Below are 27188 nucleotides of genomic sequence, written 5' to 3'. Positions count from 1 at the left end.
CTTTGACAGCCCTAGTTCTAAGACATCATATCAGTCTGAAACATAGGAAACACTGAGGATTGTTCTAAGACATCATGTTAGTCTGAAACATAGGAAACACTGGGGATAGTTCTAAGACATCATGTTAGTCTGAAACATAGGAAACATTGGGGAAAGTTCTAAGTCTAAGACATCATGTTAGTCTGAAACATAGGAAACACTGGGGATAGGTCTAAGTCTAAGACATCATGTCAGTCTGAAACATAGTAAACACTGGGGATAGTTCTAAGACATCATGTCAGTCTGAAACATAGTAAAGACTGGGGATAGTTCTAAGACTAAGACATCATGTCAGTCTGAAACATAAGAAACACTGGGGATAGTTCTAAGTCTAAGACATCATGTCAGTCTGAAACATAGTAAACACTGGGGATAGTTCTAAGACTAAGACATCATGTCAGTCTGAAACATAAGAAACACTGGGGATAGTTCTAAGACATCATGTTAGTCTGAAACATAAGAAACACTGGGGATAGTTCTAAGACATCATGTCAGTCTGAAACATAGTAAACACTGGGGATAGTTCTAAGACATCATGTTAGTCTGAAACATAGGAAACACTGGGGATAGTTCTAAGACATCATGTCAGTCTGAAACATAGGAAACACTGGGGATAGTTCTAAAACATCATGTCAGTCTGAAACATAGGAAACACTAGGGATAGTTCTAAGACATCATGTCAGTCTGAAACATAGGAAACACTGGGGATAGTTCTAAGTCTAAGACATCATGTCAGTCTGAAACATAGTAAACACTGGGGATAGTTCTAAGTCTAAGACATCATGTCAGTCTGAAACATAGTAAACACTGGGGATAGTTCTAAGTCTAAGACATCATGTTAGTCTGAAACATAGGAAACACTGGGGATAGTTCTAAGACATCATGTTAGTCTGAAACATAGGAAACACTGGGGATAGTTCTAAGACATCATGTCAGTCTGAAAACATAGGATATGCTCAAGGACCACTGCTTGCTCTTGTGGATGTTACAACTGTAGTCTGCATGTTGTGGTTTGGATTAAAACCTGTTTGTTTCGGTCTCCTGTTTGTTGCCTGTATAAAGCTGCCTGGTTCACTCAGCCAAAATGTCCTTATTTCGCATTTAGAATGTAGTTGAAACAGTGGGAACTTGTATTCTCATGCTTGCACAGTGATATACGTATGTAATGCTATGTTGTGATGCTCTAGTCAAAAAGAACAATCTGTTTTGTACAAAACAATTTAATTTATTTTTCTAACACATATTTTGTGACAACTTTTTTTTGGTATGTTTAGAAATACTTTTTAGTAATTTCTTAGTGAATAGCAGAATAAACAACTGTATACAAAAGCTCTGAAAGGAATTTACGCAATTCCTATAAATATAATGTATTTACAGTATAGAGTCCAGTGCTGAAAGATCTGTATGTGAACGTTTGTATGTGAATTAAATAAAGCAGACGGTCTATGATGTCTATGTCTCCAGGTCCAGTCCCTTCCATGACTTTGCTGCATTCCTTTTATACTGATCCAGCTCCTGAGAGAGAGAGAGAGAGAGAGAGAGAGAGAGAGAGAGAGAGAGAGAGAGAGAGAGAGAGAGAGAGAGAGAGAGAGAGAGAGAGAGAGAGAGAGAGAGAGAGAGAGAGAGAGAGAGAGAGAGAGAGAGAGAGAGAGAGAGAGAGAGAGAGAGAGAGAGAGAGAGAGAGAGAGAGAGAGAGAGAGAGAGAGAGAGAGAGAGAGAGAGAGAGAGAGACAGAGAGAGAGAGAGACAGAGACAGAGACAGAGACAGAGACAGAGACAGAGAGAGACAGAGATATAGAGACAAACGGAGAGATATAGAGAGCGAGAGGGAGGGAGAGAGAGACAGAGAGAGAGAGAACATCAGACATGCTCAATGTGTCATTTATTGAACCATATACTGTACATAGAGAGTATGCAAGATTCATTCAGGGTTAATCAGAATCTTTTGGGGCTTTTTCTGGCTTGTTAATGTTAATGTTAACTGATCTTAAAGATCCCCCTCCACTCAAAATGTTGTTTTCTACAGTTAACTCTAGGAGACATGACTTTGACTATACAGATTGTTATTAACTCTAGGAGACATGGCTTTGACTATACAGATTGTTATTAACTCTAGGAGACATGGCTTTGACTATACAGATTGTTATTAACTCTAGGAGACATGACTTTGACTATACAGATTGTTATTAACTCTAGGAGACATGACTTTGACTATACAGGTTGTTATTAACTCTAGGAGGCATGACTTTGACTATACAGGTTGTTATTAACTCTTGGAGACATTACTTTGACTATACAGATTGTTATTAACTCTAGGAGACATGACTTTGACTATACAGATTGTTATTAACTCTAGGAGGCATGACTTTGACTATACAGATTGGAAGCATATGAAGTGATGTTGCTATAGGTTACCATGGCAACCACTGAATCGGTTTAGTCTGGACATGGCCTGAAGCTTCATTTGGAGGGATAGATCCATGACGGTATACCCCCCAGCCCTACTTTAACCCTTTCAACTGCCACACTACAGAAGGTTAACCCTTTACCGTCGGTAGTGTGGCAGTGAAAGGGTTAACCTGCTGTTGTGTGGCAGTGAAAGGGTTAACCTTCTGTGTATTGTTGCAGTGAAAGGGTTAAGATCTGTCGAGTTTGTCCCCACTAGCCATGTCCTCAGACCTGTAAGTGAGGCTGTCTTGTCCACCAGATGACCTGGATAGATGACTTGGATGTCGTACACGTGTCTGAACCACAGTAACCTGCAATACTTTGTTTATAACCTCAATAAAAGGGGGTTATCAAGGTGTGGGCAACATCTACAGCTGTCTTAAAGTCTCCTTCTTGATGATAAATAGGCAATTCCTTACAAATATCATTATTATCATTATATTTTTTACTATTATCTGAGGATTGAACAAAAAAGATTATTGCTTTAACCTCAAATAAGAATAATGTCAATATATCAATACGTCTTTCAGACATAAAAACAGGCATGTTCTGGATTTATAGCAGTGCTTTAGAGCCAGTGATAAGAATGCGGCAATAAGTGTGTGTGTGTGTATGTGTGTGTGTGTGTGTGTGTGTGTGTGTGTGTGTGTGTGTGTGTGTGTGTGTGTGTGTGTGTGTGTGTGTGTGTGTGTGATCAGGAGAGGTAACTGTAGTGCAAATGCCACAGTGACACACACACACGTTCCTACAGTCCAGGCTACTAGAGGACAAGTAGCCGGGTTACTACAGGGTCGATATCCTAGACTCAGACTTAAACACCGTGGTTAAATAGAGATATACTCAGACTTAAACACTGTGGTTAAATAGAGATATACTCAGACTTAAACACCGTGGTTAAATAGAGATATACTCAGACTTAAACACTGGTTAAATAGAGATATACTCAGACTTAAACACCGTGGTTAAATAGAGATATACTCAGACTTAAACACCGTGGTTAAATAGAGATATACTCAGACTTAAACACTGTGGTTAAATAGAGATATACTCAGACTTAAACACTGTGGTTAAATAGAGATATACTCAGACTTAAACACTGGTTAAATAGAGATATACTCAGACTTAGACACTGGTTAAATAGGGATATACTCAGACTTAAACACCATGGTTAAATAGAGATATACTCAGACTTAAACACCATGGTTAAATAGAGATATACTCAGACTTAGACACTGGTTAAATAGAGATATACTCAGACTTAAACACTGGTTAAATAGAGATATACTCAGACTTAAACACTGGTTAAATAGAGATATACTCAGACTTAAACACCATGGTTAAATAGAGATATACTCAGACTTAAACACCATGGTTAAATAGAGATATACTCAGACTTAAACACTGGTTAAATAGAGATATACTCAGACTTAAACACTGGTTAAATAGAGATATACTCAGACTTAAACACTGGTTAAATAGAGATATACTCAGACTTAAACACCATGGTTAAATAGAGATATACTCAGACTTAAACACTGGTTAAATAGAGATATACTCAGACTTAAACACTGGTTAAATAGAGATATACTCAGACTTAAACACTGGTTAAATAGAGATATACTCAGACTTAAACACTGGTTAAATAGAGATATACTCAGACTTAAACACTGTGGTTAAATAGAGATATACTCAGACTTAAACACCATGGTTAAAAGATATACTCAGACTTAAACACTGTGGTTAAATAGAGATATACTCAGACTTAAACACTGTGGTTAAATAGAGATATACTCAGACTTAAACACTGGTTAAATAGAGATATACTCAGACTTAAACACTGTGGTTAAATAGAGATATACTCAGACTTAAACACTGGTTAAATAGAGATATACTCAGACTTAAACACCGTGGTTAAATAGAGATATACTCAGACTTAAACACTGGTTAAATAGAGATATACTCAGAGTTAAACACCGTGGTTAAATAGAGATATACTCAGACTTAAACACTGTGGTTAAATAGAGATATACTCAGACTTAAACACTGGTTAAATAGAGATATACTCAGACTTAAACACTGTGGTTAAATAGAGATATACTCAGACTTAAACACCATGGTTAAAAGATATACTCAGACTTAGACACTGGTTAAATAGAGATATACTCAGACTTAAACACTGGTTAAATAGAGATATACTCAGACTTAAACACCGTGGTTAAATAGAGATATACTCAGACTTAAACACCATGGTTAAATAGAGATATACTCAGACTTAAACACTGGTTAAATAGAGATATACTCAGACTTAAACACTGGTTAAATAGAGATATACTCAGACTTAAACACTGGTTAAATAGAGATATACTCAGACTTAAACACTGGTTAAATAGAGATATACTGAGACTTAAACACTGTGGTTAAATAGAGATATACTCAGACTTAAACACTGGTTAAATAATAGAGATATACTCAGACTTAAACACTGGTTAAATAGAGATATACTCAGACTTAAACACTGGTTAAATAGAGATATACTCAGACTTAAACACTGTGGTTAAATAGAGATATACTCAGACTTAAACACTGGTTAAATAGAGATATACTCAGACTTAAACACTGGTTAAATAGAGATATACTCAGACTTAAACACTGGTTAAATAGAGATATACTCAGACTTAAACACTGGTTAAATAGAGATATACTCAGACTTAAACACTGTGGTTAAATAGAGATATACTCAGACTTAAACACTGTGGTTAAATAGAGATAGACTGAGACTTAAACACTACACTGTAAACAATTACCAGCATTTCACATTTAACAGTATTATCTTACATATTGTAATCAAGGCCCCCTGTAATATCCCAACAAATACCTGTAAAAAGGACTGTATCCTTGGATTTCACAGCATTTAACTATTATTTCACAATAAAATACTGCAATCAAAATCCTCTGTAATATCACATCAAATGTTGTAATATCACAACAGCATTGCAAGGATTTCACAGCATTTAAGAGTATCATAATATTATGAATAATCAAGCATAGGAAATGCTTGAGAACCACAGATTGTGACTGTAGCTTTTGCTTCTAACGCTTCCCGGCTCACTCAGAACCTGGCTGTCACTCAGAACCTGGCTGTCACTCAGAACCAGGCTGTCACTCAGAACCAGGCTGTCACTCAGAACCAGGCTGTCACTGGAGTGGGTGTAATAATATTAGTAACTGGCCTCTGGTTTGAGCTTAGTGGTGTAATAATAATACTACTGGTCTTAGGTCTGAGCTTAGTGGTGTAATAATAATACTAACTGGCCTCTAGTTTGAGCTTAGTGGTGTAATAATAATAATAACACTAACTGGTCTGAGGTAAGTGGTGTAATAATAATACTACTGGTCTCTGGTCTGAGCTTAGTGGTGTAATAATAATACTAACTGGTCTCTGGTCTGAGCTTAGTGGTGTAATAATAATAATAATAACACTAACTGGTCTGAGGTCAGTGGTGTAATAATAATACTACTGGTCTCTGGTCTGAGCTTAGTGGTGTAATAATAATACTAACTGGTCTCTGGTCTGAGCTTAGTGGTGTAATAATAATAATAATAATAATAATAATAATAATAATAATAATAATAATAATAATAATAATAATAATAATAATAATAATAATAATAATAATAATAATAATAATAACTGGTCTCTGGTCTGAGGTCAGTGGTGTAATAATAATAATACTAACTGGCCTCTGGTCTGAGCTTAGTGGTGTAATAATAATAATAATAATAATAATAATAATAATAATAATAATAATAATAATAATAATAATAATAATAATAATAATAACACTAACTGGCCTCTGGTTTGAGCTTAGTGGTGTAATAATAATAATACTAACTGGCCTCTGGTTTGAGCTTAGTGGTGTAATAATAATAATACTAACTGGCCTCTGGTTTGAGCTTAGTGGTGTAATAATAATAATACTAACTGGTCTCTGGTCTGAGCTTAGTGGTGTAATAATAATAATACTAACTGGCCTCTGGTTTGAGCTTAGTGGTGTAATAATAATAATACTAACTGGTCTCTGGTCTGAGCTTAGTGGTGTAATAATAATAATACTAACTGGTCTCTGGTCTGAGCTTAGTGGTGTAATAATAATAATACTAACTGGTCTCTGGTTTGAGCTTAGTGGTGTAATAATAATACTAACTGGCCTCTAGTTTGAGGTCAGTGGTGTAATAATAATAATAATACTAACTGGCCTCTAGTTTGAGGTCAGTGGTGTAATAATAATAATAATACTAACTGGTCTCTGGTCTGAGCTTAGTGGTGTAATAATAATACTAACTGGCCTCTAGTTTGAGGTCAGTGGTGTAATAATAATAATAATACTAACTGGCCTCTAGTTTGAGGTCAGTGGTGTAATAATAATAATAATAATACTAACTGGCCTCTAGTTTGAGGTCAGTGGTGTAATAATAATAATAATACTAACTGGCCTCTAGTTTGAGGTCAGTGGTGTAATAATAATAATAATACTACTAACTGGTCTCTGGTCTGAGGTCAGTGGTGTAATAATAATACTACTGGTCTCAGGTTTGTTGCAGTTTCTTACCTGGTCTTTTTGAGCTCTCATGGCGTCAATCTGAGGCTCACTATACTTGGGGTCTTTGGCTGGATCCATCAGCTCCTTATTATCACTAGTACTCTAGAGCGAGAGCGAGAGCGAGAGAGAGAGAGAGAGAGAGCGAGCGAGAGAAATGATCAATTTATCACCGTTTCCAAACCATTTCAGGTGTGTGAATGGTAAATAAATAAATGGTTGCATTTATAAAGTGCTTTACAATTTGTTCCTAACATTTTACCCATTCATTCACACACCGACGGCAGAGGCAACCATGCAAGGTGCCAACCTCCTCATCAGGAGCAGTTAGGGGTTAAGTGTCTTGCTCAAGGACACTTCGACACTTTGGACAACTGTAATGCACTTTTTTCAGGCCTACCTAATTCAAGCATCAAAAATCTTCAACTTGTGCAAAATGCGGCTGCACGGATACTAACTAAAACTAGAACATTTGATCACATCATATCAGTTTTGTCCACCCTACACTGGCTTCCTATTCAAGCCCGATCTGACTCTAAAGTGCTACTCCTCACCCACAAAATTTTAAATGGGCTTGCACCGCTCTATCTATCCGATCTCATCTCCCGATACTCGCCCGCTCGTGCTCTGCGCTCACAAAATGCGGGGCTTCTATCGATTCCTAGGGTTAAAAAGAAATCCGCCGGCCACAGAGCCTTTGTCTACCGCGCTCCCTACCTGTGGAACAAATTACCTGCCGTCATCAGGGGCGCCTGCTCTGTCGAAGCTTTTAAATCCCTGCTTAAGACCCATCTTTTCTCTCTCTCCTTCAACCTACCCTGATCTCACCTGGTCGGGGACTGACCTTTAGATTAATCTGTCTAGTTTAGTTAGGATGTCTATTTTCTCCCATGTCTGCTTTTCTGCAGACATGAGAGAACCTTTTTGCCTCTGTCTCTGTCTCGGCCGGTCCCGTGGAATGGCTTCGTGTCGCCTTCTGTCTGGCCTGCAGTGCTGAACCTTCTGAGTGGCTCCTCCTGCCCCCACGGGGCGTGCGGCCCTGGGCTGTTGTCTCGTATTTTACCCTGTGTCCATACGCTTGCAGTGGTTCTATCTATTGCTCCATTTCACAATTTTCTTGTATACTGTGGTTCTGCTGTCGCCATGTGTGCATGTGCTTGCTGCATGTATCTGTTGCTCCATCTCCGCCCACTACAAACATGGGAACTCTCTAACCCCTGTTTTCGACACGCTGCCCGGGAGGAGCGGGAGTCGAACCGGGAACCTCCAATTTACCAGACGACTGCTCTACCTCCCGAGCCACTGTCGCCCCACACACTGAAGCGCGTGAAGCGTACCTCGGGTGGGAAGACGATCTCGTAGACCTTCTTCCAGAGGTCCAGGGGGTTCCTGGCATGGAGAGAACTGATGTCCACGTCCGTAGTAGGAGGGGAGCCTGGAGACAAATGCATCAGTCTGAACAGATCCACACAACCACAGACCCAGGGTCATTACAGTCTGAATGTGCCACAACCACAGGTTGTAACATGGTGTTATTCACCGGCAAAGATGAAAAAAAAAAAATCATAATTTATATTCTCCTTTGTTTCATCACAATTTACTCAAGCCTAGTAACAGACACAATATTTCTGACACTGGGAATACATTCCCTGAGGTCCATAGATGTCCCTAGATACCAAGAACATGCTAATTGACCTTGTAGAAGCAATCTTCCATTTACTTGGGCATGTACTTTTAGGCGAAGTTTCTGAAAATAGGGCTACAGCTTAACAGGCTAACTATAATAACTTTGCCACTGACTGGCCTTCAGGCTGCTGCAGTACCGACGGTGCCCACAGAGGGGTGCTGTGCGTGCTGCTGCAGTATTGACGGTGGCCACAGAGGGGTGCTGCTCACCTATCTGGCTGAAGGAGTCGGAGCCTGCTGGAATGACGAGAGGCTTGGTTGAGTCAAGCGACACAGTCTTCCTGTCACATCACAGAGGGGTAAAAACACACAGAGCCAGTTATCAGTGACTATATTATATACACATACATCATCGGGCTAAATATGGCTATGGAAGTTTAACTTTACTGTGACACTTCCAGTCTCCAGACCCAAAATATAAGATGGTCTCACTCTTCAGGCGTAATTTGCAGAAACATTTGACAGTAGTTGAGCGCTCACCCTCTGTCCAAGTTGAACGCCAGGTGGGAGAAATAACTCTTAGCTTTGGAGATCAGGGCCCCTGACCTGATGCTGGTGAACTGAGGGAGGGAGAGAGAGAGAGCGAGAGAGAGAGAGAGCGAGAGAGAGAGAGCGAGAGAGAAGGGTTATGCAATGTGATTTTACTGATCATGATTTACATTTTCCATGTACTGATTGTGATTCAGTCTGTGTGTGTGTGTGTGACAGTCAGTCAGTCAGTCAGTCAGTCAGTCAGTCTGTCTAACTACAATAACTTGCATATTTCTTATCCCATTTGGCTTAAAAGGTTGGTGTAAAGCACTACTGATTTATTATATTATATTTATTAAATGTTTCTTCTTTATTTTAAAAAAAAATCTATAAATCAGTCAAAAGATCGATTTGTGCTGAGGGCCGTTGAGTTTGTGCTGAGTTTGTGCTGAGGGCCGATGAGTTTGTGCTGAGGGCCGTTGAGTTTGTGCTGAGTTTGTGCTGAGGGCCGTTGAGTTTGTGCTGAGTTTGTGCTGAGGGCCGTTGAGTTTGTGCTGAGGGCCGCTAAGTTTGTGCTGAGGGCCGTTGAGTTTGTGCTGAGTTTGTGCTGAGGGCCGTTGAGTTTGTGCTGAGTTTGTGCTGAGGGCCGTTGAGTTTGTGCTGAGGGCCGCTAAGTTTGTGCTGAGGGCCGCTGAGTTTGTGCTGAGGGCTGTTGAGTTTGTGCTTCTCCTGTGTGCTCCTGTGAGAAGGTATTTCTCCTGTGAGAAGGTCTTTCTCCTGTGTGCTCCTGTGAGAAGGTCTTTCTCCTGTGTGCTCCTGTGAGAAGGTCTTTCTCCTGTGAGAAGGTCTTTCTCCTGTGAGAAGGTATTTCTCCTGTGTGCTCCTGTAAGAAGGTCTTTCTCCTGTGTGCTCCTGTGAGAAGGTCTTTCTCCTGTGTGCTCCTGTGAGAAGGTCTTTCTCCTGTGTGCTCCTGTGAGAAGGTCTTTCTCCTGTAAGAAGGTATTTCTCCTGTAAGAAGGTCTTTCTCCTGTGAGAAGGTCTTTCTCCTGTGTGCTCCTGTGAGAAGGTCTTTCTCCTGTGAGGTCTTGTGAGAAGGTCTTTCTCCTGTGAGAAGGTCTTTCTCCTGTGTGTTCCTGTAAGAAGGTCTTTCTCCTGTGTGCTCCTGTAAGAAGGTATTTCTCCTGTGTGCTCCTGTAAGAAGGTATTTCTCCTGTGTGCTCCTGTGAGAAGGTCTTTCTCCTGTGAGAAGGTCTTTCTCCTGTGTGTTCCTGTAAGAAGGTCTTTCTACTGTGAGGTCTTTCTCCTGTGAGAAGGTCTTTCTCCTGTGAGAAGGTCTTTCTCCTGTGTGCTCCTGTAAGAAGGTATTTCTCCTGTGTGCTCCTGTAAGAAGGTATTTCTCCTGTGTGCTCCTGTGAGAAGGTCTTCTCTCCTGTGTGCTCCTGTGAGAAGGTCTTCTCTCCTGTGTGCTCCTGTGAGAAGGTCTTCTCGCCTGTGTGCTCCTGTAAGAAGGTCTTCTCTCCTGTGTGCTCCTGTGAGAAGGTCTTTCTCCTGTGTGCTCCTGTGAGGTCTTCTCTCCTGTGTGCTCCTGTGAGAAGGTCTTTCTCCTGTGTGCTCCTGTGAGAAGGTCTTCTCTCCTGTGTGCTCCTGTAAGAAGGTCTTCTCTCCTGTGTGCTCCTGTGAGAAGGTCTTCTCTCCTGTGTGCTCCTGTGAGAAGGTCTTCTCTCCTGTGTGCTCCTGTGAGAAGGTCTTGATCTACGCGTTCGCCACATTACCGACTCATGATAAACAGACCACCATGGACCACCACTAGAACAATACACTAGTTTTATTGAAGAATTGTTCAAAGCTGTTAAGACCCAAAAGCACGAGTGGAGACAACAGACCACATACGAGTTGCTTAAAGAAATCAATAACTCACGACACCAACACTTCACAAACAGTGGTCCCATCAGACCAGTTGGCTGGTCTTACTATGAGAGAGGCTGCGTAGTAGTGGGCGAGGAAACGCAGGGTCTTACTGACCAGCCTCTTCTTGTCAGCCTCGAACTCCTACGACAGAGAAAACACACTTTTATATAACATGTTTACCGTCTATAGAGAAAACACACTTTTACGTTTATTTGAAAACGATTCATAAATAGGCCGAAAAATGACAGTTTTTTGTGTATTCCAGAATATTCCAGTAAATGGCGATTATCACAGAATCTTAATATTTTTCTGAAACTTAAAAAAAACGAGCGTTTTTCAAAATGGTATAAAACGGAAATTAACCGAAAACAATCCGTTTCAACAATGTTGATTGCAAACAAGTCATTGATAAGCGACGGCCAGTTTAGACACATAGCCATAATTTAAGACATAGTTTATGCGTTTGCAAATATGAGAGCTCTATCATTGAAGTGGACGCTGGCATACGGAGGCTTTTAGCGCTCCGCATGGCTGGCACTGAGTGTGTTAAAGCACATGTTTACAGTCTATAGACAAAAACACTTTTAAAACACATGTTTACAGTCTATAGAGAAAACACACTTTTAAAACACATGTTTACAAGTCCAAGTCAAGTCTCAAGTCTCTTATGGTTGTAATGAGCATTTTATAGTGAGGGTGACTAAAGAAATAAGAACTATCCCTTTAATGCAGTGACAGTGATGTTGAGGATAAAGGTTAAAGGTGGTGCGGGTTCACCTGAAAAATGTCATATTTGCTGCCGATGATGAGCAGAGGAACTGGGAACGGACTGATCAGCTCTCTGTCCTGCAGGAAGCAAACACATCAACACCATCTTACATTTAGATTGGATTCAGAAGAAGAAGAAGGCCTCCGAGAGCTTCTCTACAGCTTCTCTACGGCCTCTGAGAGCTTCTCTACAGCCTCCGAGAGCTTCTCTACAGCTTCTCTACGGCCTCTGAGAGCTTCTCTACGGCCTCTGAGAGCTTCTCTACAGCCTCCGAGAGCTTCTCTACAGCCTCTGAGAGCTTCTCTACGGCCTCTGAGAGCTTCTCTACAGCCTCCGAGAGCTTCTCTACAGCCTCCGAGAGCTTCTCTACAGCCTCTGAGAGCTTCTCTACGGCCTCTGAGAGCTTCTCTACGGCCTCTGAGAGCTTCTCTACGGCCTCTCAAGAGCTTCTCTACGGCCTCTGAGAGCTTCTCTACAGCCTCTGAAAGCTTCTCTGCAGCCTCTCAGAGCTTCTCTACAGCCTCTGAAAGCTTCTCTACAGCCTCTGAGAGCTTCTCTACAGCCTCTGAGAGCTTCTCTACGGCCTCTGAGAGCTTCTCTACAGCCTCTGAGAGCTTCTCTACAGCCTCTGAAAGCTTCTCTACAGCCTCTGAGAGCTTCTCTACAGCCTCTGAGAGCTTCTCTACGGCCTCTCAGAGCTTCTCTACAGCCTCTGAAAGCTTCTCTACAGCCTCTGAGAGCTTCTCTACAGCCTCTGAGAGCTTCTCTGCAGCCTCTCAGAGCTTCTCTACAGCCTCTGAAAGCTTCTCTACAGCCTCTGAGAGCTTCTCTACAGCCTCTGAGAGCTTCTCTACGGCCTCTCAGAGCTTCTCTACAGCCTCTGAGAGCTTCTCTACAGCCTCTGAGAGCTTCTCTACGGCCTCTGAGAGCTTCTCTACAGCCTCCGAGAGCTTCTCTACGGCCTCTGAGAGCTTCTCTACAGCCTCTCAGAGCTTCTCTACAGCCTCTGAGAGCTTCTCTACAGCCTCTGAAAGCTTCTCTACAGCCTCTGAGAGCTTCTCTACAGCCTCTCAGAGCTTCTCTACGGCCTCTGAGAGCTTCTCTACAGCCTCTGAGAGCTTCTCTACAGCCTCTGAAAGCTTCTCTACAGCCTCTGAAAGCTTCTCTACAGCCTCTGAGAGCTTCTCTACAGCCTCTGAGAGCTTCTCTACAGCCTCTCAGAGCTTCTCTACGGCCTCTGAGAGCTTCTCTACAGCCTCTGAGAGCTTCTCTACAGCCTCTGAGAGCTTCTCTACAGCCTCTCAGAGCTTCTCTACGGCCTCTGAGAGCTTCTCTACAGCCTCTGAGAGCACCACAGATGCTTTGCTCTGCGACCAAACCGACCGACTAACGGACTAACGGACTAAGAGGACAGTGCTGGTGGTCTCACAGGATAGTCTTTGGGGAGGACACGTGCCGCCGCTGTGTGGACGGAGGCCTGGTGCTTAGCTCCAGCCTGGGTCTTTCCTGCTCGCTGCGCCTGGACATGGGCCTTCTCCACCTGGGTGCGCGCCGCCTGCTGCAGCTTCTCCATGGTGGCCCACAGGGCGTTGGGTTTCGATAGGTCCAGGACCAGGACCACTGCCAGAGACCTGGGGTCGGGGAGCACAGCAGAATCCAAGTGGACTGTCCTCAGTACTAGTAGTGTAGCTACGTGCATTATATATGTACACACACACACACTAGGGCTGTGCCCAAATGTAATTTTTTTTTCTTTTTTCTATTAATTCTGTTTAAACCAATGGGGTTTTTCTTCACAGTTGCAGATAAAGATTAGGCTACACTAATATTATAGTATTAAAAGAAACTGATGAGTTATATTCATTAAAGAAAGTTGATTTAATTGATTTCGTTAGGCTGGGGCTTCTCCCTGGGCTGGGTCTGGGGCTGGAAAGTTGATTTAATCAAATAAAATAAGACTAATTTAATCAGATTAATCACTTTATTCAAATTGAGGATTTCGTTTATTTTTTTAATTAATAAAAAAAAAACAAAAAAAAAAAGAAATTATTAAAAACGAATGTTTGAACGTTCGTTCGAAAAAAAACCTGACAAAGTTCGAATCCCAAAAATTCCTATTCCAAATGCTATTTATGGGTTTGACAATAATTACACTACTGTCTATAAGGAGCGTGTACCTGGTGGTGAGTGTGGTGATGGGGGACCAGGGCCCTCATTCATCAACGTGTGCGTAGAACATGTTCTATTTCCACACGTAAGCACAGAATGTAGAATCAGTGTACGCACAGGAAAATCGGGATTCACCACACGTGCGTACGCAGGTTCTACGCACACCTGTCATGATGAATATGACTTTGATCCTACGTTTGAGCTCGTGCACTGTTTTAAGTATTTGCATACCAGATCCGCCCCGATTAACCATATACGGTAATGGTATACCCCCATGAAATGTTGAAAAATGGACTAAGCCGAGGGAAGCGTGTTATGAGAACGGTGATGTCGGATATGATATCTATTAACCATTGCTGCCTGGGCAGCGCAAACACTAATAAAGACCGCGCTGGAATATGACTGCCTTTTCCCGTGTTGTTTGATTAATACCCAGGGATTAAAGTTCTCCTAATTTTTATTCCAAATCGCGATGGATCTCCCGTCAATTTTCTACCTGCTGCATATGATTTCTAGAGGCATACTACAATCTATTTTGATGTCAGTATTGGGTAGCCTATATAAACAATAATACGAGAGCATATACAAGAACAATGAATCTCACTGCATGTATGATGTAGCCTGCCTTTCAATACATGAACTTGAATTCCATCATGTTTGTGTGCGGGACTCACAAGGCTGTTGTCACAATGGGTGGTACCGGTACAGTAATAACAGTCCACACAATATCACGATGGACCATGCCATAGCCTATGTTCTATTAGGACATGATCTGTGACGACAAATGTTCTAGAATGTTTGATTAAGATATCATACTCTGACAGCATGCCTATGATCAACATAAACGCGAACTTGAATCCCATCATATACATAGTCTGTCCACTATCTGGTGTCATTGCAATGCGTTTTCTATTCTTTCTTATACAGTAAAAAGGGGGAAGGACACTATATCGTGGGTGTTCATATGACTTGTATTTTGCTTACAGCTTCGAAATTCCACTTGTTTCGTTTAACGTAAAGCCTTTTAAATATAATATAATAATCAAAACGTTCCCGTGTTTCTGCGGTCTGTGCGCAAAATAATAACGAGTTGAGCTTTATGATTTATGATGAATTGAAAATGGGGGACCCTGATGTAAACAAGACGAAAGTCTTTCTCTGGTCTGCATCCCCTTAACAATTGTATGTACTGAGCTGTACTGTACTGTACCCATTCTGCAATCTGTTAATAAACTTTTCAATCAATCAATCAATCAAGCTACGCGGAGCGCAGTCAGTCAGTAGCCTACACCCCGTATATTCCGATAACGCTATATAAACCATGCTGCATTCATTCTGGGAGAAAGATCTATTATTCCAAATGCTATTTATAGGGTTTTGACCATAATTACACTACTGTTGCTATTTTACAATGAACTATAATGAATTACGGTTCATACAGAACATGCCAGTGTTATTATGCACAGAAGCTCATTTCCTTGTTGTAATAATATATTCTACCACTGGGCGTCAGCTAAGTGTGCTCTGACCTGTGCGTACACGTAAGCACGGAGTCAAGTTCAAGTTGAAATTGATGAATCCCACTCTTTGCTTAGAAATGATCGTACGCACAGGGTAAGCACAAATCTGTGCGTAAGACACGTTGATGAATGAGGGCCCAGGTCTATAAGGAGCGTGTACCTGGTGGTGAGTGTGGTGATGGGGGACCAGGTCTATAAGGAGCGTGTACCTGGTGGTGAGTGTGGTGATGGGGATCTGGACCAGGTCAGACAGGGACGTGCCTCCTCCCAGCTCCCACAGGTGGGCTATGTCTTTGGGCTGGAGAATGAGAGACCAGAGGGCTATCCGCTCTTTATCACAGTCAGGGACAGAATGCCAGGGGGGGGGGGGGGGTCTAGCTTTCTACTAGCACACCCAGGCCCGGACTGGCCATCGGGAGCACCGGGAGTTTTCCCGGTGGCCTGGCCTGCACAGATAAAAAAAAAAATGATATATAAAAAAATATATATATATTATTTTTTTTAATTATTTTTTTTTTTATTTCTTTTTTGCCAGGCCATTGTTTCTAGTTGTGGCGGCGGCGCGGCGCGATAGTTAGATAACCTAGGTGGGTGGGGAACAACCAGGATTTCACTGTCTGCGACAGAGTTGGAAAACTATCTGACTCTCTCCCTCACGCGGATCACACACACACAATGGAGCCGTGCTGCCGCTTGTGATTGGTGGAGGCGGGACCAGGCGATAAAACTGATTGACAGCGGAGGCGGCGAATGGAATGGCAGACGGCACTCAGATGCAGAATAACAGCCAGGCAGTGAGCCAGGTAGTGAGGGACTCGGGAGAGATACAGTAGAGCGAAAGTAAATTAACGTTGATGTCAAGATGGACAGTGGAAGAAAGAGAAAGGGTGGAGGAGAGAGGGATAAAACAAAGAAAAAGAAAGGCCCTTACAGGAGAGAGTGGTTAACTGTATTGTAATAGTAAATAGAAAAATATGTTGTGCTCTTGCTATTTTCTTTTTGAAGGTGGAGAGAGTAGCATTGCTAGTGCCACAACAGTTTTATTTGAGGTCCATAACAGTACATTGTACTAAGCAATTGTTGGCTCATTAGTTTGTGATTCACATGCACTAAAATTCACCAGAATGCAGGAAATTAAGTCTTTGTAACAAAAGATTTCCTGGTGGGGGACCCCCAGACCCCCCGCTTAAAAAGTGGCCTGATTGGGGCTATATTTCGCGCTATATCTCCCAGTATGAATTATTTCCCCAGTCCGGCCCTGAGCACACCTCTCATCCTGCAGACGTCTCTAGTTTATCTTCTGTCGTGCAGACGTCTCTAGTTTACCTTCTGTCCTGCAGACGTGTCTAGTTTACCTCTCAGACGTCTCTGGTTTACCTCTCAGACGTCTCTGGTTTACCTCTCAGACGTCTCTGGTTTACCTCTCAGATGTCTCTAGTTTACCTCTCAGACGTCTCTAGTTTACCTCTCAGACGTCTCTAGTTTACTTCCTGTCCTGCAGACGTCTCTAGTTTACCTCTCAGACGTCTCTAGTTTACCTCTCAACCTGCAGACGTCTCTAGTTTACCTCTCAGACGTCTCTAGTTTACCTCTCAGACGTCTCTAGTTTACCTCTCAACCTGCAGACGTCTCTAGTTTACCACTCGTCCTGCAGACGTCTCTAGTTCAGGGGTTCCCAAAGTCGGGGTCGCGACCCACAGGAGGGTTGCGAGCCGCCGCGGGGGGGGGTCGCCAGATGATTTCCACAAACACACAAAAGGAGCCGCATGTGATTGGTGGAGGCGGGACCCTTACAAAAAACTGTTGTTGCTAATCATTGACACATGCTAGCCTGTAATAATCCCCCCCAGAAAAATCTACTTTGCATTTGATATATTGCAAATATATGCCATCACACACACTGGCATTTAAAGGGTTAGAATTATAAAATTAATATGTGGTGTTATGATCAGGGCTGAAGTTCAATAAAAGGTTGTATTATTTTCAATCTGACATTACAAAAAAACTGAAAATCCATCAAAATCAGTGTTGTTGCTAATCATACATATGCTAGCCAGTTTTTTAACAATAATTTGTGATGCCATCACAAACACTGGCATTTAAAGGGTACAAATAAAAAAATGCCTGCACCAGAATGCAGGAAATGAAGTCTTTGTAACAAGAAATGTCCTATATTTCCTGGCCTGAATGATTTCCCCAGTCCGGCCCTGGTTAAAAGCCTCCAATGCTTATTAGTGTGTGTGCGTTTGAACATGTGCATGTTTCAACCATACATTTCCATTTATTAAAAAAAATAAATAAAAAAAAAAAAAAAATGTTTACCTCCTATAATAGTGGGGGTCGCGGCTCTCTGACACTGTTATTTTTGGGTCACGGCCTGAAAAGTTTGGGAACCCCTGTAGTAGCTAATACAGGATTTTGCTGCTTAAACGTATGTATATTCATTGATTCACTCGTATACCAAAAATCATTTGAATTGAAAAAGGTTGCTTTTCGCATCAAACATTGATATGCAATTAAAATGTGATTAATTTCGATTAATTAACTATAAAGTCTCGAATTAATTCGATAGCTAATTTTAATCGAGTCCCACCACTAGTATGTATGTAGTATGTGTGTGTATATGTATACATGTATAACGGTTGTGACGTCACCTCAAACTTCGATGCCCCGAGGGAGATTCGAACACGGGTCTGCCACACCACGTGCAACAACACAGACCGCTATACCAAGAGGTGAATTCACTTCTTTGTACCGTGTCTATGTGTCTTTTGAGGATGTGAGAGTGAGTTTAACCCATAGCACCGCTACTCACCCCAGCCCTTCTTTGACTGCGCTTCACGATACCATCCGTTACATATGTTTCAAGTTTCAAGTTTCAAGTTTCTTTAATAGTTGCCATACAGAAGTACAGAATACTTTCATACAAAATGCTATGTATACATGTGCACGTGCGTGTGTGTGTGTGTGTGTGGGTTGACCTTCAAAGCTTTTTTTGGCAATCGAAGCTTCGGGGCCGAGCTTCGATTTTACATTTAAAAAAAAATTATAGCTTTTTTATTTAATTTTTTTATCTTATGTTGTGGGACTTGTACAGCACTTTGGTAAACGTTGTTGTTTTTAAATGTGCTCTATAAATAAAGTGGATTGGATTAATTAATTAAGTAGCCCCTTTCGTGACTGTGACGCAGTCAACAAGGTTTCACTCGGCTGCGCTGCCTGGGTGCAGTGGGGCTGCTCTCACAGCCAACGACATGACATTACATAATTATGTTGCAACCTTCGTCTATCAAGCAAACAATTATATTATATTTAATTTATAATTTATAATTATACCAGACAATGCACCTACAAAAGCAGATGATTACAATTAAATTAGCCAACTTGGTAACACATTAGTCATAGCAGCATAGGCATAGCCTTATTAATGTTTTGTGTGGCGTCGCCGTCGTGTACAACGATACTTAAGTTTTTTAGGTGATTTGACAAAGTTGTTGTAGAGTTGTGATATGCCATTTCCTTCTGGCATATCTGGCACTCTGCTTTTTGGACATTGTCTTTGCATATTTTAAAGTGTAACCACACGTCTGATGACTTCTTCGTCGACATGTCTGCTGCACATGTCCTTGTTGTTTTCAACACAGATAATCTCCACGTGCTTGTTGTAGAGAGGTGGAGTCGAGGCGCCGCTTACTTTCGTTTCATTGGAATGGAGGCGCAAGATTTTGGAGACAAAAACGATTTTTTTTTCTTTTTTTTTATGTTCGAAGCTTGTGCCATCGAACGAAGCTTCGAAGTATTTAAGACAGCCCTGTGTGTGTGAGTGTGTGTGTGTGTGTGTGTGTGTGTGTGTTAGGGCTGTCTTAAATACTTTTACTTCTGTGTGTGTGTGTGTGTGTGTGTGTGTGTGTGTGTGTGTGTGTGTGTGTGTGTGTGTGTGTGTGTGTGTGTGTGTGTGTGTGTGTGTGTGTGTGTGTGTGTGTGTGTGTGTGTGTGTGTGTGTGTGTGTGTGTGTGTGTGTGTGTGTGTGTGTGTGTGTGTGTGTGTGTGTGTGTGTGTGTGTGTGTGTGTGCATGGGGCCATTGGGTGGGGCCGGGGGACAAATACACTGGAGGAAAGTAACCCAGCTCAGCACTGCCCAAATTATATCATCACTATTGCCTGTTTGAAGGATATCATAGCCGTTGACTAAAGACGCACTTCTTCAACCATTATCTGAAATAAAATAAAATAAATCTAACCCTAACTAACCTTACTGTCATGCACTTGTCCTAATAAACTAACCTACACTGTAACACGCAACACTTTGATGAATATTGTTACTCAGCTGATAGAGTTGTATCCTTCCTGATGACCTGTCGTACAGAACTTGTAAGTCGCTTTGGATAAAAGCGTCAGCTAAATGACTAAATGTAAATGTGAATGTAAATGCCTTGTAGAATTCCACACATAAGAAAGAAAGATACTGGGATGAATAAACAAAATAGGAAATAAAATGTAGAAATGCATGCAATACATAAATAAATATGAATCTCCATATATGAAATAGAACATTTAGATAAGGTGCTACTGAGATGTTTTGGTGAGTTCTTTGTTTTTTTGTGGAAGTAGCCCTTCTTAAAAATGCATGAACATTCACTGATAATTGGTCTGTAGTGGAGTCTACAAGGTCTACATTGCCGGACCATGTACAATCCGGACCTTGTAGACTGACATAATTCTGTGCATAGTTTAGTCTACACAGGCCATATTTCAAATAATCTAAATCTTACTTCATTCATCTTAAACATTCTTGATTTGGGGGATTGGTAGTTCCCAATGTACAGTCCCCCCCACCCATTTTTTTTTTAATTTAAAATCGAAGCTCGGCCCCGAAGCTTCGATTGCCAAAAAAAGCTTCGAAGGTCAACCCACACACACACACACACGTGCACATGTATACATATGTAACGGATGGTATCGTGAAGCGCAGTCAAAGAAGGGCTGGGGTGAGTAGCGGTGCTATGGGTTAAACTCACTCTCACATCCTCAAAAGACGCATAGACACGATACAAAGAAGTGAATTCACCTCTTGGTATAGCGGTCTGTGTTATGTTGTCCCACAACATAAGATAAAAAAATAATAATAATAATAAAAAGGAAAGAAAAAAATGTATTAATTTTTTTTTAATTCGAAGCTTCGAATTAAAATCGAAGCTAGGCCCCGAAGCTTCGATTGCCAAAAAAAATTCGAAGGTCAGCCCTAGTGTGTGTGTGTGTGTGTGTGTGTGTGTATGTATATTTGTATGTATATTTGTATGTGTATATATTGATATGTGGGACATCGGACCCCAGGAAGACTAGCTGGTGCCATTGGCATCAGCTAATGGGGATCCTTTTTAATAAACAATAAACAATTCCAGAGCTCTATTTTGTCCATGCTTCTTCTTTGCTTCATTACTAGTGACGGTCTGAGTGCCCTCTGCTGGCTAGACTGTATCGTAACATCTCCCTTTGCCTCTAATACATGATAGTTCCCATGTCTTACACAATTGAATTAACTGTAACACAATGTTCTTGATCTGAACATTATATATGGCTAGCCGCTAGAGTAGACTGTATCATAACACAGAGACTAATATCTCAAAAACATGTGTGCTCGTGCTTATATTAGATATACTGCAACAACTCCAGGTCATGGTAAATAAGGCTACGTTTAGACGGAGAGAGTCTGAACAGAAACCGCAAAAGTCGTCTTGCGGTCTCACTTTTAATTTTGCGTTTAGACTAGTGTTTTGGGATGGAATTCTCCGTGCAGACGAGGCTGTAACGACTTGAGACGACTGAGCCCCGCTGTCACACGATTGGCGCATATGTCACATGACGTGCTGTGAAGACCCGCCCTACTCTGCCTCTGATTCGCAGACTGTGGGTGGGGAATGTGATTGGACCAAAGCAGAGTCACTCACAGACAGTGGGTCCAGTCACGCCGCGGGACAGATTCTTGTGTATTTAAAACTTAAAAGTACTGCCAATGTAGCCTTCAGGTGATCGCCATGGATAGAATCAGACATGCTTTGTTTACGCTTCTAGGCTACTGGCGCATGCCTGTGATGTAAGCAGTACGCGCGACGAGAGCCTTGACAACCCTTTCGTCATCGTTTTATGCGGTTTGACAGTTTAGATGATAGCGCAAAGGTTTATCGTTTCTAGGAATTCCACCCTGGAAGGTAGTCTCACTTTTTTGCGGTTTCACCCCGTAAAAACGCCGTTTCCGTATAAACGAAAGGCACATCCGAAAAAATATTTTTGCGGATTCACCTGCTAGCGTTTCCGTCTAAACAGGGCCTAAGACTCATTACTGTTGTGTTGCAGTGATACAGCACGTGAGATTCCTTACTGTGTTGTGTCCTCGATGACGTCTGCCGTAGGTGTACTCCAGAGCCAAGGTCGGCTTGGGAGCCTCGTCGCTGGAGGGGCACAAACATCAAGTTCAAGTTTCTTTATTAGTTGTCATACAAAAATACTTTTATATGAAATGCTTCTTTCTGTTTTGCTCCTGAGAGTGTGCTAGATACAAATAGATAAGTATAAAATAAAATAAAGTCAAGTACGTAAACAAGTGTAAACAAAAGTGTTCAATATACATATATACAATGGAGTAGAATAGAGTAGTAGTGTGTGTGTGTGTGTGTGTGTGTGTGTGTGTGTATGTATATGTATATGTGTATGTGTGTGTGTGTGTGTGTGTGTGTGTGTGTGTGTGTGTGTGTGTGTGTGTGATTCCGCAGCGCTCACCTGTCCAGGCATTTGAGCAGGATTGAGGTTTTGCCCTGAAATATTGGAGAGCGTTACCGTGAATAAGTAATACAAAAACAACTTTGTAACTTAAAGTCTCTTTATCTCTTATATTATGTTCAGTTCAGTTCAGACTTTATTGTCCCTCAAGGGGAAATTTGCTTTGCAGCAGTGGTAGAGACAACAACAACAACAACAACAACAACAACAACAACAACAACAACAACAACAAATAACACAACACAAGAAACATCACTTCTTACAGAATCCAACCAGGAAAAAGAAAAGGAAAATGAAAATGCATTACTGTTATTTTAAAGGGAGTTAAGTGCATTTAGTAACCTGGGGATGTACGGAAATAAAAATCTGTTGCTCTTTAGCCTGGGGAGCCTATATCTCCTGCCAGAGGGGAGGGGGACAAACTCCTCCAAGAGAGGATGGTCAGAGCGTCTAAGATCGTCTGAGCCTTCCGCAGAATTTGTCTGTTATAAATGTCTGTCAAGGAACACATCTCTCTTCATCTCTTATATTCTGTTGTACTCTTCATCTCTTACATTCTGTTCACTTTATTCAACTCAACATTTGTATAATATTCAACTCTTAGATTCTGTGTAGACCACAGTGCTCTATGATACTAATTCTAGTCCTCACTATGAATTGAAAATGGGGGACCCTGATGTAAACAAGACGAAAGTCTTTCTCTGGTCTGCATCCCCTTAACAATTGTGTGTATTGAGCCGTACTGTATTGTACCCATTCTGCAATCTGTTAAATAAAGTTTTCATTCATTCATTCATAGTCATCATTGTAATGTACACTCTATGATTTGGTCAACCGGCAGTCACTAAATCTATGCAGAACATTTTAATTTGTATATGAATGTGTGTACAAGGCCATGCAGGGCAGCCTCTCCTCATATCTATGTAATCTCCTGACACAGACCTCCAACTCTATTCAGCTTCCTTCCACCAGGTGGCTTTCTTACCAGGTTCCAAGGGTCCTTACTAAGTGGGGGGGGGGGGGGGGGGATTCTCCTATACTCTGCTCCCTGGACTTGGAATAATCTGCAGAGTGTACGTCATCTAACTAATCTATCTAATCACTTTGGGGAAATATAAAGCCATGTTAAAAGGTCCCATGTAACTGAGAATTGCACCTGCATTCAGTCTCTTCCTTGTGTGATTGATGCATGTATTCCCGGTCTGTTGTGTTTATAATATTTAAACTTTTGCTGCTCTCAGAAAAGAGATTCCAATTTCAGGGGATGTCCGGCTTAAATACAGGTTAATAATAATAATAATTACCCAAAAATCCATAACTTCTTAAAGAACCCCAAGGGCTTGACATTATTGCTGTTGATTCTGTCTCTTACATCTAACTGCTACACTAACATCTCTAGACTGACTGGTAGCTCACTGGTCTGGTCTGGTCTGGTATGGGGTGGTGTTTATGTACTGGTTGCACCACGGCCCCATTACAGTACATACCCCAGCTTTACTCCCCATGAAGAACACGGTCCTCTCTCCCCCTGTATCGTCCTCTCCTCCCTCCCGGCTCCGCACCTCCGCTGCAGCCAGGTCCCACAGCGTGTCTGTGCTAAATAATGCAGACCGATAACAGAGACGTTTCAAAAAGACAAACGGCCTAAAGGAATGTGAATCACTACCCACTTTCAAAACCACTCTCAAAGAGCACCTACGGGAGACCGCGATCCGAAACTGGCCCCTGTAAATGTCCTAAACCAACCCCCTCCAATGTACAATAAATGTCCTAACCCAGTAATACACGAGACCCTCTTCTTGGGACCAAGTAAGGTTTCGTCGATAATCCAATGTACAGTTACCCCCCCCCCCCCCACCCAACATCCTCCAATGTACAGTTTCTTCCCCCTCAAATGTATATACTCTCGTTTTTAGACTCTTTTTGTATCACAAACAGTACTGTATATTTGTAAATCTGGTATGTCATAAATGTATAGATGTAGCAGTACTGTCTATCTGTATGTCATGTAAGTTATGTCATATGTTATGATGAATTGAAAATGAGATCTGGGGTCTACATCCCCTTAACAATTGTGTGTATTGAGCTGTACTGTATTGTACCCATTCTGCAATCTGTTAATAACATTTTCAATCAATCAATCAATCAATCAAATTGCAAGCAGAACATAAACGAATTGTGAAACCGTAGCTTAACAACGAATCTCCACACGTGACGTTATTCAGTTCTTACCATATTTTTGGCATCTTGTCTAATCTGTGTCTGTGACACGATGTCGACTAATAGACGAATAGCTAACGTCACTTTGATATTTAGACGTTAGCTAATGTTAGCTTAGCTGTTTTCACCGAAGAGGAAGATATACGTTGTCAAAGCAACGTCGCGTGCTGATGATGTAATAGAGTCCAAAGCAACGTCGCGTGCTGATGATGTCATAGAGAGGCAAGCCTCCGCCTGCAGGAAGCCCCTGTTGGGTCCGCTGATGCTAAACAGTTATAATGTTTTGTAACATGTATTTAAACTAAAAGTCGTCTAAACGTGCGTGAGGTGCTGGAGGGGTATAACTGGTTTGACGAATTGGGGACCACATGTGATGGATCGGGGACTGTATGTTGAGCGAGAGCGACGCCGACAGGGTTGAGAACGGCCATGCAAAAAGTAATGAGACGGATAGTGACAACAACATTATGGAGTGTAGTGAGGGAGAGGAGAGCGGGGGTGAAGGGTGGAGAAAGGTGGAGGAGAAGAAGAGTAGGGAAAGTGAGGGGAAGGGGCATAAGAGGAAGAAAGAGAGGGGAGGTAGCTCAAGTGGGTCAGTGACCGTCAGTCAGATGGTGAGGGTAGACTGTAGAGCAGACCTGGGCATTGTACGGCCCGCGGGCCCGCGGGATGATTCTGACCGGCCCGCGAAAGATTACATGATAATAAAAAAAAATAAGATTTTTTTTTTTTTTTTTTTTTTTACTTTTTTTTTTCATGTCAACGTTCACACGCACAGTATACGCTCAGGAGACATTCTCAGAAGATGTTGGTTCTCTTTGGATCCACCTACATATGTGAACAGACATTCTCAGTCATGATGTTTACCAAGTCCAGGTACAGATCCTCTCTCACTGATGAACATCTGGCAGCTGTGCTTCGCATCTCCACCTCAGACATGCAACCTGACTTTGATGGACTTGTTAAAGCTCAACAGAGACTGGATTTCTCACACTGAATGAAAAAAAAGAACTGAAGAACACTAAAATGTGGAAATATAACAAGTGAAATGGGACACTTGATATTTTTTTTTCTTTTTTTTGCACAGTTCTGAAAACATAAAATGTTTAATATAGGCATGTAAAGTAAAAAAGGCTACAAAACTGGGACACTTTTCTTTACACAGTTCAGTGACATGTCTTGTTTATTTTTGCTATAAGATGATGTGATGTCTTTAGAAAGCTAAGAAAATCCTTGTTTCAATAGTATATGAAACTCAAAATTCCCTTTGTTATTAATGTTTCACATTTTGTTTATCATTTTGGAAATAAATTCTATTTGAATAAATGATATTTTTGAAAGTTATAACCTCACCTTTTAATTGCCAACTAATAACATACACTCTTACCAGGGGTCAAAACAATGCCATTTACTGCTTTTTATATAGAAATAAAATGTATATTATGCATAATTGAGTTTGGAATTTTGGCCCGGCCCCCCAACATATTTTCAGTTGCTCATTCGGCCCCCTGGGAAAAATAATTGCCCACCCCTGCTGTAGAGTGTAGAGGGAAGGATTTTGCAGAAGGGTTGAATATAGTGGTGCGATTTGAGGGAGAAGAGGGAGTTAGGGAAATAGAGCCGAGACAGCTGACAAAATACATAAGAGCGCCGATTAGGAGAGGTAAGGTACGCAAGAATGTTGGCGGATGGGAACTTGTTTATAGGGTGTGTACCAGGGGCGTTTTTAGGGTTAGAAAACATTGGGGGTAGTGATGGCGAGATGAAGCTTCATGAAGCATTGAGGCTTTCCATCCAATAGTACCACACACGTGTTGAAGCTTCATGGTGTATTTGCTCTACTGTGCCATCAAGTGGACAATAAATGTAGAACATGCTGCGGGCGGCTACGTGGTGTAGTGGGCAAGGCGCTCGCCACGAAATGCTGGAGTCGCTGGGCTCGCCTATTGACGGATTTACAAACGGTTTGGTTTATTACAAGCATTATTAACGTGGCTATGATTCAAGCGGTTTGTAAAAAAAAACATCTTTAAAAGATTTTTTTTTATAAGTATGCAGTATCATAACTACATCTTTGATGTATATAGCAAACCAACCCGTTTGTAAATCCGTCAATATTTCAGCGAGTTATGAGTATTTTTGTCTGTGCAGCTCACTCACTCTCACTCAAGGCTAACTGGAGCAAGATGGCGGCGGTTCAGTGACGCTGGTGACTCCGCCTTAAGCTATCTAGTGTTCTATAGATATCTATGGTATTAGGGGGTGGGAAACTGATGGGTGGGGATCGGGCGTTGTGGACAGCGACTCCTACAGGTCGGTTGGTGCGCCTGCGCAGTAGAATCAGGAAGTGTCGGGGGCAGCGTGAGCCTCCCACGCGTTACTCCTCGCCACTGAGAGATCGAGCTGCGCAGGTGAAAAGATGCGACTGCTGTTACCTCAAGTACCGGAGGGGACTCGTGCTATGTATGACTTAGTCCACATTGCAGCCGGCTTGTGGGAGGCAAGAAACAGCGTCTGTGACAGGGGAGGGTTGAATTGGATGATACGAAATTGGGATGGGAGAAAATATAGAAAATGGGAGAA

General features: G+C 41.7%; 1 protein-coding gene across 1 annotated transcript; it reads right to left on the bottom strand.

Moving 5' to 3' along the window:
• Positions 1–1301: 1301 nt before the first annotated feature.
• On the bottom strand, positions 1302–24744 carry dync2li1 (dynein, cytoplasmic 2, light intermediate chain 1). The gene is made up of 13 exons (XM_084321446.1): positions 24618–24744; positions 23873–23981; positions 22386–22420; positions 21988–22057; positions 15818–15906; positions 13349–13550; positions 11928–11996; positions 11214–11291; positions 9252–9331; positions 8982–9052; positions 8423–8520; positions 7098–7190; positions 1302–1554 (listed from the first exon to the last, which is right to left on the bottom strand). The coding sequence occupies exons 1-13, from the start codon at positions 24629–24631 to the stop codon at positions 1492–1494; spliced, it is 1071 nt and encodes a 356-aa protein (XP_084177572.1). The 5' UTR covers positions 24632–24744; the 3' UTR covers positions 1302–1491.
• Positions 24745–27188: the final 2444 nt, after the last annotated feature.

Source organism: Notolepis coatsorum (genome assembly GCF_963971535.1).
Source record: "Notolepis coatsorum genome assembly, chromosome: 9".
NCBI lineage: Eukaryota > Metazoa > Chordata > Actinopteri > Aulopiformes > Paralepididae > Notolepis > Notolepis coatsorum.
Note: the sequence above shows the minus strand (reverse complement) of the source record. Positions and strands in the feature narration are given on the sequence as shown.